Below are 12792 nucleotides of genomic sequence, written 5' to 3' on the forward strand. Positions count from 1 at the left end.
TATCTAATTTTCAAAAATTGCAATAAGAACACTTAAGTGAGGCTTCCCTGGTGGCTCTGGTGAAGAACCTGCCTGCCAGTGCAGGAGACAGGGGTTCAATCCCTGGTCCAGGAGGATCTCACATGCAGTGGAACAACTCAGCCCGTGCATCGCAACTATTGAACCTGTGCTCAGATCCCATGTGCCACGACCACGGAAGCCCACAACGCCCTAGAGCCCATGCTCTGCATAAGAGAAACTGCTGCAATGAGAAGCCTGCGCACCACAACTAAAGAGTAGCCCCTGCTCATTACAGCTAGAGAAAAGCGCATGCAGCAAAAAGGCCCAGCACAACCAAAGATAAGTAAATAAATAGACATATTTTAAAAGAACGCTTAAGTGCACAGGCTTCCCTGGTGGCTCAGACAGTAAAGAGTCTGCTTCAATGCAAGAGATGTGGGTCTGATTTCTGGATTGGGAAGATCCCCTGGAGAAGGAAATGGCAACCCACTCCAGTATTTTTGCCTGGAGAATCCTGTGGATAGAGGGTCCTGGTGGGCCACAATCCATGGGGTTGCAAAGAGTTGGACACGACTGAGCGACTAACACACACACAAGTGCACGCCGCAGTATTGTTAACTGTAGGCACAATGCTGGGCAGCACATCTCTAGAGTTTACCCATCCCACATGACTGACACTTTATACCTACTGAACAGCAGCTTTCCATTTCCGCTCCATCACTCCCTGGCAACTGCAGTTCTACTCTGTATCTAACAGTGTGTTTTTTAAGATACTTAATATAAGTGAAATTACACAGTATTCATTATTCTGTGACTAGTTTATTTCACTTAAAATAATGTCCTTCAAGTTTATCCATGTTGTTGCATATGGTAGACTATCCTTTTTTTAAGGCTAATATTCTGTTATATGTCTATTCCACCTTTTTATCCATTCATCCGTGGATGGATATTTGGGTTATTTCCATACCTTGGCTAATGTAAATAATATTGAAGTGAACCATGAGGTGCAGATATCTCTTTGAGACCTTGATTTCAGTTCTTTTAGATATATACCCAGAAGTGGGATTGCTGAATTAAATGGAAGTTCTATTTTTAATTTTTTGAGGAAGCTTCATATTGTTTTTCATAGTGGCAGCATCAATTTACAGTCCCATCAACAATATTCAAGTGTTCTAAGTTTTCTACATCCTTGCCAACATGTGTTGTTTTTGCTCTGTTTTGTTTGATAATAACAATCCTAACAGGTGTGGCTTAACATCTTATCATTTACTTATTCCTTGACAATTATATCTTATTCTAAAATCCATGTTTTACTCATGTTTCCAAACTTCCTTCCTTTGAGCCTACTTTAATATTATCAGATTTCCCCAAAATGGATATTACCACACTGCTTATTCTGCACTTTGCATGTTAACAGAAGCACAGGAAGCATCAAGACCCTGGAGCAGGTCCAGGCATACACCCACAAATGGACAATTGCTCCCGCCTCCCTTATGGATGGAGGTGGTAGTTATGATAAATTGGTGATAGTTATTATTTCCTTTGAATTAGCCCTTGATGTGTACTTCTAACAGATAGAAGACAAAAGAAAGCCACATTTTAAGCAGTGGTTTGTATCATGTTGTGCTTAGTTGCTCAGTTGTGTCTGACGCTTTGTGACCCCATGGACTATAGTCTGCCAGACTGCTCTGTCTATGGGAATTCTCTCGGCAAGACTACTGGAGTGGGTTGCCATGCCCTCCTCCGGGGGATCTTCCCAATCCAAGAATCAAACCCTTGTCTCCTGCATTGCAGGTGGATTCTTTAACATCTGAGTCCCCAGGGAAGCCCAAGAATACTGGAGTGGGTAGCCTATCTCTTCTCCAGGGGACCTTCCGACCCGGGAATTGAACTGGGGTCTTCTGCATTGCAGGTGGATTCTTTACCTGCTGACCTACCAGAGAAGCCAGGTGTATATTAGGAAGAAATTAAGAAACACTTTGGGCACTCTCTCTCCATCTAGTGGTTAAGTCAAAGAACGCTGTAATCATCTCGAATTCCATATTTTAGGCTAAAAAATGTTGCAAAACTTGCTTAGTGTTTTTTGTGTTATCTGTCCCGTGGAACTTTGAGCAGCTTACAGGAAATGAGTTTGATAATTCTGGACGTGAAAATAAGGCTCAGTCTGATGACTAGGATCCTAGACTGAATGCTTTGATATATCTTTGCTTTTGTTTGATTATTTGGAAGGTGAGAAAGATGATGTAGTATAAACCAAATTTTATACCATTCTAGTGTGAGATTTCAATATGGGGCACATTATACATTTTTTAAGCAATGAATTATGATAGCAAGCTTATTTTAATAGGAATTTTCTTCAAGAGGTAGGTTCTTTTTTTTTTTTGTTTCTACAAATTAGTAGTATTAGTAAGAGGAGGTATAATCGTCTCTCTTTTTTTCTGAGCTTTAAAAATATATATTTTACCTGCTTCCCCCTACTTCATATGGGCATCATGATTATTAGCAACAAGATGCAAGTGAAAGTGGGAGAAGTATAGTATATATAAGACTCGTTATACTATCATCATCATTAGTAAATTAGTTTTTGGTAGGAAAGTCCCTTTTAATATGAAATAAACTTATCCCTCTTTCAGATGAGTTGTAGTTGATGGAGAACTGAACCTAGAATCGGGAAACCCTAAACTCAGTTCTTTCAAGTGTCTCTTGTAAGCTTATGACCTTGAACAAATCACTTAAACATCAGCTTCCTCTCAGTTGCGGAGAACATTACAATTGCAAGAGATTGCGCTGAGGACTAAACCTGATGGACATGTGTCTATCTTCAGTCACTGTAATGCATTGCAGTACAGTATAGTAGTATTATTTACTAGTCATTTCCACTTTGGCTTGAGATTGTACACATCCAGCATTTGAAACAGACATGCATTACTTTTTCTTTCACTTGAGTTTATATATTTTGAAAACAGCAAAACTTTAATTAACAGTTGGATTTCCAGGCATAGTTTTAAAAGCCTTTATATTACCTTCAACATTTCTAGAGCAGATTTACTTAAAGACAATTTATTAAGGGGATACCAAATGGGAAAGGGCCAGGTACGACAGATAAAGACACAAAACACCTAATAACAGGTTTCTGTGAACTCTCAGACTGTGAGTCTTTTGAGAAATTGTTATTGATGCCCTGCTCATGTCATGATGTCATCTATAAAGTATGCTAAGATTTTTAAAAGATAGCAATAAACTCAAGAAGCAAATGTTACAAGGTTACATTCTATTGGAGGATATTATATATTTCAATAATCCATAATGCATTGACTGACTGCAGTAGGGGTTGTGAAATTATGTGAATTATGGGTGCTACTCATTTTGGTGACTGTAAAGCAATGAGAACCAGGAGAAAGATCTATAGATTTGAAAAATCAGCATGCTGCTGCTGCTGCTAAGTCAATTCAGCTGTGTCTGACTCTGTGTGACCCCATAGACAGCAGCCCACCAGGCTCCCCCATCCCTGGGATTCTCCAGGCAAGAACACTGGAGTGGGTTGCCATTTCCTTTTCCAATGCATGAAAGTGAAAAGTGAAAGTGAAGTTGATCAGTCGTGTCCAACTCAGCGATCCTATGAACTGCAGCCTACCAGGCTCCTCCATTCATGGGATTTTCCAGGCAAGAGTACTGAAGTGGGATGCCATTGCCTTCTCTGAAAAATCAGCCACATCCAAGCCTGTGAGCTGGGTTAAAATACTCTTAGGTGTTCCTCCCAAGATTGTCCTACAGCCATGAAATCAGGTAGAAAAATGCCCTTGTAACAATGCCCCACAAGTGCCTCCTGAGTATAAAATTGGCCTATTATCATTAAAATATCTTGGATCAGAGATTTCTTAAAACAAAGAAGCAAACAAACTCAATATCACAAAAATTCTAAAAATCTGGGCTGGAGTCATTCAAGTTCTCCCTCCTGTCCACCACTCTTCCAGTATTTCCGTTTCTTCTTTTCCTCCCCACCCTACTGCTTCCCGTAGGATTGGCTGCAGGGGCTCAGCAGCTTCCTGAGTGTCGAGGTTCATGCTTTCTTTTTCTTCTTTGATTTCTTAAGCCAAGAAATTTGCAAGGCCACTGAAGTCTTCATGTGCCCTCTCTGTGATAAGAACTGCTCACTGCAGAGACTCAACGAAAGCTGTATCTACGCCAAGGTCAGTGTGGACCCTCACATTCCCCTCCCTGCCCTCTTCTTTTTCTAGGAATCTAGGCAGTAAAAAGTCCTCCAGATCCCTGCTTTCTACCAAAGTTAAATGTTCCCAGGAGTTTCAACAAACAGTACCATTGACAGCTGAATAAAACATCACTTTGTGGCAGTTATAAAAAGGATGTGTTTTATTAGAATATCTTTGTCTTCCTCTGTTTTTATAAGTGTTTATTGCCATCACAGACATAAAACATCCACTTGGAATGATATCCAGATTATTTTTTGGAGATTATTTCTTCTTCAGTGGTAAAGTTTGTATCTTCCCATGAAGACTCATGAGATCTAAATATTTCTAATTTGACAGAGAAAATGAAGTTTTCTTAACATAACTGAAGTTATCAAATTTCTTCCTATTAGACTCGCTTGAAGAGTTTTTAAATTTCTGAAACCCAAGCCACATCCCAAAACAATTAAATTAGAATCTTTAGTTTTGGAACCTAGGCATCAACATAATTTAAAAACTCCCAGGTGATTTCAGGGTGCGTACAAGTTTGAGAAATGTGTACTTCAATTTTATAATTATGAGTATTCATTTGTAAAATGGTTTTATTAAAGTATAGTTAACATGTAATAAAATGTGCATATTTGAAGTATATAAATGAATGCATTTAAATACATATATGCTTTTGTGAAACCACGGCCACAGTCAAGATAATGAACATATTTATTACTTCCAAAGGTTTCCTCGTGATTACTTGTAATCCCTGCCTTCCAAATCCCACCCCTGGGCTCAGGCAAACATTTTCTGTCATTATAGATACATTTGTATTTTCCAGACTGTTGTGTAAATAGAGTCATACAGTGTGTGAATTTTTTCTAGTTTCTTTCACCCAACATAATTATTTTGAAGTTCATCCATGTCATAACATTTATCAGCAAATCCTCCCTCTTTATTGCTGAGTATTAATAGTATTGAGTGATATGGCTATATCAGAATTCAATTAGTCCTTCATCTTCATTATTAAGAAGAATCTTAATAGTTATCCATTCATATTAATAATTTGGGCGGGAGGTTAAGTTGTTACAATTTTAAATAAAGGTGCTGTAAACATTCATCTACAAATGTTTGTTTGGACAAGTATTGTTATTTCTCTTGGGTAAATGCCTAGACTAAAAATGACTAGATTTTATGATAGGTAGATCTTTATCCTTCTGAGACATTGCAGAACTTTTGTCCAGAATTTCTACACATTTTACATTTCCACCAGCGATTTATGAGAGCTCTAGTTTTCTGTATACTCACTAGTCCTCGTGATAGTCAGTCTTTTTCATTCTAACTGTTCCAATAGATCTTTCGAGAGAGCTCATTGTGGTTTAGTTACTTGAAAAGTATTTGATTCTTTCAGGTCTTGCTTTTAGGATTTGTGAGTTAGCCTCACATCAGTGCTCTTTCTAGCACTAATTTTTCCCACCAAATCTTTCTGTGCACTCTCCCCAGTGAACTGTGAATACTGAGGATTTCCAGTCTGGCTGGTGGGAACAGGCCCTACTCCTGCCTGACTCTGAGCTCCTGAAACTCTTTCCTCTAATAGTTTCAGGTGGTTATATCCTCAGCCAGGTTCCTCACATGAGTGCTCACTGGGTTGTCCCTCTTTTCACTCTTGTGACTCTTTCAGGCAACCATAATGCTCACCTCCATTGTTTCCCACCTCTTAGGGATCACTGCCCTGCACTGTCTCACATCCAGTCTTGAAATCCGTTGCCTTATGTATTTGGGGAATTATTCAGTTATTTCCAGAATGTGGGTAAAGTCAGTCTCTGTTACTTTATCTTGTTCACAAATGTTGTGCTAGGTCACTTCAGTTGTGTCCAACTCTATGGACTGTAGCCTACCAGGCTCCTCTGTCCATGGAATTTAACAGGCAAGAATACTGGAGTGGATTGCCACGCCCTCCACCAGGGGATCTTTCTGACCCAGGGATCAAAACCACGTCTCTTATGTCTCCTGCCTTGGCAGGCATGTTCTTTACTGCTAGGGCCACCTGGGAAGCCCTATTCAGAAGTAGAAGCTTGTGTATAATCACTTTTGACAAGGGTGAACATAAAGACAAAAACCACTTAGGATCCTCCTAGGAGACCAAAACTTACTAAAATTAGCTTCTGAATTATTTTTCATGAATGCATGGTATGGGAAAAATCTCTTTTGTCTATAGTTTAATTTCTGAAATGTACTTAGTATTGAATTCTCTCAAATGTTCCCTAAAGATGTCTTGTTTTGGGAAATATTTTCTCGACACTTTTAATAAAAGCCAAGTATATTAGAGTCATTAGATGCATAGACACATGTCCCTCCCTTTGCCCATGCATTTCAAAGATATATGGCAGCCTTAGGGACACCAACAAATCCAAACACTAAAGCTGAGAATCATATGTGGCAGAGTGATAAAGTGAACAAGCTGTCCAAAGGAATGTTAAATCTAGGGAGCCATTGTAATTATGTGGTATCTACATTCCTCTGTTACCCTGGAGAAAAGAGTATATATAAGGGTAGGTATGACTCAGGAAGATCTCACTTAGTAACTATTATCAGGTAGGTGGAAATGTTAGCTTGCCGAAGAGAATATTGCCTTAAGGAGCAATGCAAGAAATAACACCCACCAGGTGAAATCTTCATTATGTCTTGTGTTTGATCCTCTGGTTAAGGTAAAATGTAGTTACTTGATTTACATTTTAAAAATCAGAACTACTCTTCCTTCATTGAATGGAAATAAACATTTTCTTTTAGCTTTATTTTTTTTCATTTTTTTAAAAATTAAATTTATTTATTTTAATTGGTGGCTAATTACTTTTCTTTTAAAATCAGTTTATATATTTAAACACCTAGGGGTTACTAGATGGGCAGTGTCAGAAATAAGAGAAGAAATTTTTAGCAAAGAAACAAGCCCACCAATCTAAAATCATCTAGTCACTCGATCACCTAGCCACCTCATCTGCTGCTGCTGCCAAGTCACTTCAGTCGTATCTGACTCTGTGCGACCCCATAGACGGCAGCCCACCAGGCTCCGCCGTCCCTGGATGCTCCAGGAAAGAACACTGGAGTGGGTTGCCATTTCCTTCTCCAATGCATGAAAGTGAAAAGTGAAAGTGAAGTCACTGAGTCGTGTCCAACTCTCAGCGACCCCATGGACTGCAGCCCACCAGGCTCCTCCGTTCATGGGATTTTCCAGGCAAGAGTACTGGAGTGGGGTGCCATTGCCTTCTTCGAGCCACCTCATCTAGGAACTGGTAAATTCCTTATGGAATCAATCAGCACTTGTGAAAAGTAGCAGGACATTAAATTTGCCATATTTTACATGTAATTATTGTGCATAAAAAAATAAATACATGTGCACATTTAATCATTCCCTTAATAGTGTCAAGGGTGTGTTTCAGGAAAAATGTGGTCCCATTATATAATACAAATTTATCTAATTACATTAATATTTTCTTTGGTGATTATTTTCATTTTTGATACTTAAAAGTATGGGGGTTGAGAAATATTTGCAATTAAGTCATTGCAGTGATATCTGCATATTCTTCAAAGCACAGGTGACCACAGGTGTCAATTCCTATTATGTTAGGATTTCTCATTTAAGGTGAAATCATTAGGAAAAAGAGTCCTACATTGTTTTTTCATATAGTTCTAAAAATGACTCAACTCTTATTTGAAGTTACTCTTACTTATAGTAGTTATTAATATTTGGTGATTTTTTTTTTACTGGCTCAGCAAACATTTTTTCAATCCCTAATGTATTGGACCTCAGATTGTATACTAATATTAAGATTACAACAGAATCAGGACAGATCATGTTTCTTCTGAAAGAGGAAATGGCAATCCACTCCAATATTCCTGCCTGAAGAATCCCATGGACAGAGGGGCCTGGCAGGCTATAGTCCATAGGATTGCAAGTAGTCAGGCATGACTAAAGTGACTTAACTCACATGCATGCACACGTTTCTTCTTTAAGAAATTTCACGGAAGAATCCTCAGAAGACTACATCAGAATCATCTAGAACTGTCATTAAAAACAGATTCCTGGGCCCATGTTAGATTCAGAATCAGCTGGTCAAGGGCAAGGCTTAGGAATCTACATGTTAACAGATTCCTCAGGTGATTCTTATTTTTAGGCCCACATTTATAAAGTTATTGCACTAAACAAGTATTGAGTTGGGGTGAGGGTGAATACATGAAGCTGCCATGTTTGGTGTAGCCTGTGCCCAGGTCCAGTGGGCGTGGATAGGTGTACAGATTTTGCGCTATTGAAGAATTAGAAACTGAGGAACTGAGAGAAGGCTAAACTTCAGTCTAAATTCCAACTCTGCCTCTCTTCCCTGTAATCACCTGACCTTGCCGGGTTGGATCTGTTCAAGAAGAGTCTTGTTCTCCTTAGCCCACAGAATCTTGAATGGAATATATACAGCAGTTTCCAGAGCCTTAAGTTATTCTGAACCCATTGTTGATTTAAAAAATAGTCACAACCTAAAAGTTGAGAGTTATGTTTTATTTGGTGGGAATTTTTAGGAGTTTAAGCCCAGGAGACAACTCAAGTAACCCTAAGAGAACTGCTCCAAGGAGGCAGAGAGGAGTCAGGTTATATACAAGTTTTCAACAAAGGGCAGGTAGTCTGAACATCAAAAGTATTTTTGTGAATTAAAGAAAACCAGATATCTCAAGTTAAGAAATTTAGCACTTTTCTATGTATGGAAAGATGTGAGTCTGGACTCACTGAAATCATTCCTTTCCTATGCATCTCAGCTGTCTGGGGCCAGTATCCTGCAGTATTTCACATCCTGACATTTTCAGTTCTCATTGTAGGGAGTGGATGCAGTCTAACAGCTGCCAGATGGTGCAGGTATTCTTTCTGAGTGCCCTGGAGGGCTGGCATCGTTGATGACTATGACATCCTTATGCACTGATATGGCAGAAAATAGTCCATTTCTCACCAAGAAACAATTTTAGAGAGAGCTATCTATCAATTACAGTAGAGGAGAAGAAATAGACTTTAAGCTCCCAACCTAATAAGAAATGTATTTCCATAAGCAGTCCTCACATGTATTGATTTTCAGCCACAGCTCTCCAAGAGAAATCACATGTCAAAGAAAATGGAGAATTTGTGCTAAAACATAGCTTTGTTTTCTTAAAGAAGTTTGCTTCTGTCTTCTTAAATTATCCCTACTCACATGCATAATGTTAAATAAAATGCTTGTCCAGAGGTTCTCTATGCATAAAGGCATGCTATTAAAATAAATAAAATAATTCACTGCGAATATACATTTGTAGATTGGACAAGACTTTTTACTTTTAGCGTTTTTGCTCTTTTTTTTTTTTTTTTTTTTTGGCTCTGTTATGCTGCTTTGGGATTTTTCTTAAGATTTCAACTGGAGTTTTCTTTTATGGAGCAAGTGTTCTTTTCCTAATAGGCAGAAGGCCTCTCCCACCTTTATTCTCCTGCTCACTTTCTAAGCTTGAGCCATTCACACTGTGCTTGACTCTTCATTTTTTGTCTCCTCCGTTTTCATTTAGCAACTCTTATATTAGGACACTTGTTGTTGTTATTCAGTTGGTAAGTCATGTCTGACTCTTTGCAACCCCATGGACTATAGCCCTTCAGGCTCCTCTGTCCATGGATTTTCCAGGCAAGAATACTGGAGTGGGTTGCCGTTTCCTCCTCCAGGGGATCGTCCCAACTCAGGGATCAAACTCGAGTCTCCTGCGTTGTCAGGTGGGTTCTTTACTACTGAACCACAAAGGAAGCCCATATTAGCACCCTAAAAAGCCTTGTCATGGGAAGCTATTATATAAGCACAGGCTTCTAAGTGCTCTTCTTATCTCCAAAGTCTCCCCTCTCATAACACACACCTCACGTAATAGTTTAGTGGATGTAATATGATGACCTTACACTTTTACCCGCCTCCTCAGGGCAAGTTCTGAAGACTTCCCTAACTTCCATTCTAGCTTTATCTCTCACTACAAGTTTATAATCTCACATTACTTCAGTATGACACGTATACCTTACCACGTCTAGTGGGTGTGTTTCTAAAAGTTGATATTTAAATTTACTTAGTTAAAAAATGCCTGAAAGATTTATAAACAAAAGTAACAAGAAAAAAATGAAAAGCTTTTTTAAGGAAAATATTGCTCATAAAATAATTTTTATGCAACACAATTGTTATTAAATATGGCTTTTTACATGTCACTTTTCTAAAAACAGGGCCATTTCTGGAGCAGGGGAGCCATTATTTCTTGGTCACCTTTATGTTTCCATGTGTGAAGCCTCTGTTCTAACACTTTCAATAGGCTGTTTCCTGCACTAAACTTGTTTATAAAGGACAGCAAACAGCTGTTCAACTGCTTGGCTGCCGCAAGTGTCTCTGTGGGATATCTTTGGACATAAAAAAAAGCTAAATACCCGCATTGGGTGGAATTTTTGAGCTCTGTGGAAGAATTTCTTTGTGGTCCTTTTCTCTACTGTACAGAATATACACTGATGATTATTGTGAAAAACTATTCTTATTGCATTTTTTGAAAGCCCAAGCCTTAACATCAACAGTCTAAGAAGTTTAGAACCATCTAGAATATTTCACCTATCTACCAACTTTCAAAAGTAATACTTTTCATTATCTTTTATATAATGAAAATTTCAATAATGCAATACTATAAGAAAATACCTAATTGCCCTCTACTCCTGTGAGAATAATGCACCTATTTTCTGTATGATTTCTATGGTATTTAAGATTTAAGTGACTGACAAAAAGATAATGCCTTGACTGTATTGGTTTAATCTCCCTTACTAAATTATAACTATAGTAAAGATACTATGCAAATAAAAAGAGAAAAAGGCAAATTGAATTTATACTTTATTAAAATCAATTCTTACAACTCTGAAATGTATATTCAATAACATTGTGTAACTGTACATTGTTCTTTATAAAACTTCAGGTCATGTCTGATTAAAAAACACTTGGACTATATATATATACAGTGATTGATGAAATTTCTTAATGACCCATGGCACGTTCTGAAGGACATCGGAGAGCAGGGCTAGCACTCTGATACCTCTCCCTTGGAAATGCTGGATCACTGATGGAATTCTGCATCCTGTAACTTCCCCAGCCCTGGAAGTTTTGCTAACAGGAAGTGCAGCTGTGTGTGCTTTCACTGGAAAGCTAACTTCTTAAAGCTCACTGCATAGCTTCCATGTGCGGTCCACAAATACTTCCTCAGAGTGCTAGAACCCCTTCAAAGCAGAAATAAAGGTAGAGTCCAAAAGGAAAAGAGAAAGTAAGGGGGAAAATGCTGATTCCCCAACTTTCTCCATGAGAAAATCACATGAAACAGTTGCGGGACCCATGAAAGGATTGTATATCTTATATTTACAAATGATAAAATAATGCGATTCCATTGAGGAAAAAAAAAATCAATAGTGCCTCAGTGTAAAAAAAGTAATCACTGGATTTTTACAACCAAAAATGTGGCTAATATTTTTGTTTGTTTTTCATTAAGGTGACATATCTGTTTGATAATGGAGGGACAGTCTTCTTTGCTATTTTTATGGCAATATGGGGTGAGTACGTTCTTCCATTGCTTAACTTCCGAGCCCTTGTTTTCTGAAGCTGTTGCTGTGTTTCTGCACACCCACGCCCACACACAAACACACATACCATGTGTCAATTCAACAATAAGAATCTCTTTTTTTCCTATGCCTTCTTCATACATTCACGGCTTCTTTGGGAATTTAACTCTTGATCTAATCTTCTAATCCCTACAACCTCAACCTTGCTATACTGTAGAGCATATTTTTCCTGCCAGAAGCACCCAGTAATTAAAAACAAACTGAAGCATACTTGTGAAAGTGATGATCAGAAGATGTTTTGTTTGCTTAAGGCTTCCAGTCATCTGTTTTTTTAACCTTACATTTTATACACCTAGAGATACAGAATCTATTCCGTATATGATTGAGTAATAATGTCTAATACTAAATAAATCCTGTTCCTATCTAACATCTTAAAACTGTAAAAATTATGTTTAGGTATATGTATTGGCTGACTTTTTCATGAAGTTTCTCATTGAGTTTTTAAAGAACCCAATTAATTGAGATCTAAAGTAAATTACAGATTGGTATTTCCCATGATTTGAAAAGAAGTGATTACTTTCCTGGGTAGGGTCAACTTTCTGATTATGGTCTGTTGAATGCAAAGTTATCACCAACTTGGCAAATCAAGAACGTTACTAGGGACCTGCTGATACAGAAAAATAAAATGTACTAGAATACAAATCTTTCACTCCCATTGCCTTAATTTCCCAGGAACACAAACTCTGTGCCATACTCTTTCTAGTTTTAAGTCAAAATTGAAAAAAAAAAATCACCCTTCAAATTTTCCTTCAGGAAAATTCATGAAGACTACAAAGGGAGAAATGAAGAGTTAATCCATTGATTTTGAATTTGGGGTTCCTATTTTCACTGAAGGATTTTTTAATTAATCAGGCAGGGCAATCATGGTGAAGTCTTTTAGTTTTACCTGATTCCATAGATACTTCCTAATAAGAAAAAAATAGGCCAAAATACTAA

General features: G+C 38.0%; 1 protein-coding gene across 1 annotated transcript in view; it reads left to right on the forward strand.

The window, feature by feature from the left end:
- Window positions 1–12792, forward strand: part of ANO3 (anoctamin 3) — a 444144-nt gene that overhangs the window by 350368 nt on the left and 80984 nt on the right. The window contains 2 exon segments of the mRNA XM_068988751.1: window positions 4094–4190; window positions 11727–11787. Coding sequence (XP_068844852.1) covers window positions 4094–4190; window positions 11727–11787 — 158 coding nt within the window.

Source organism: Capricornis sumatraensis, chromosome 16 (assembly GCF_032405125.1).
Source record: "Capricornis sumatraensis isolate serow.1 chromosome 16, serow.2, whole genome shotgun sequence".
NCBI lineage: Eukaryota > Metazoa > Chordata > Mammalia > Artiodactyla > Bovidae > Capricornis > Capricornis sumatraensis.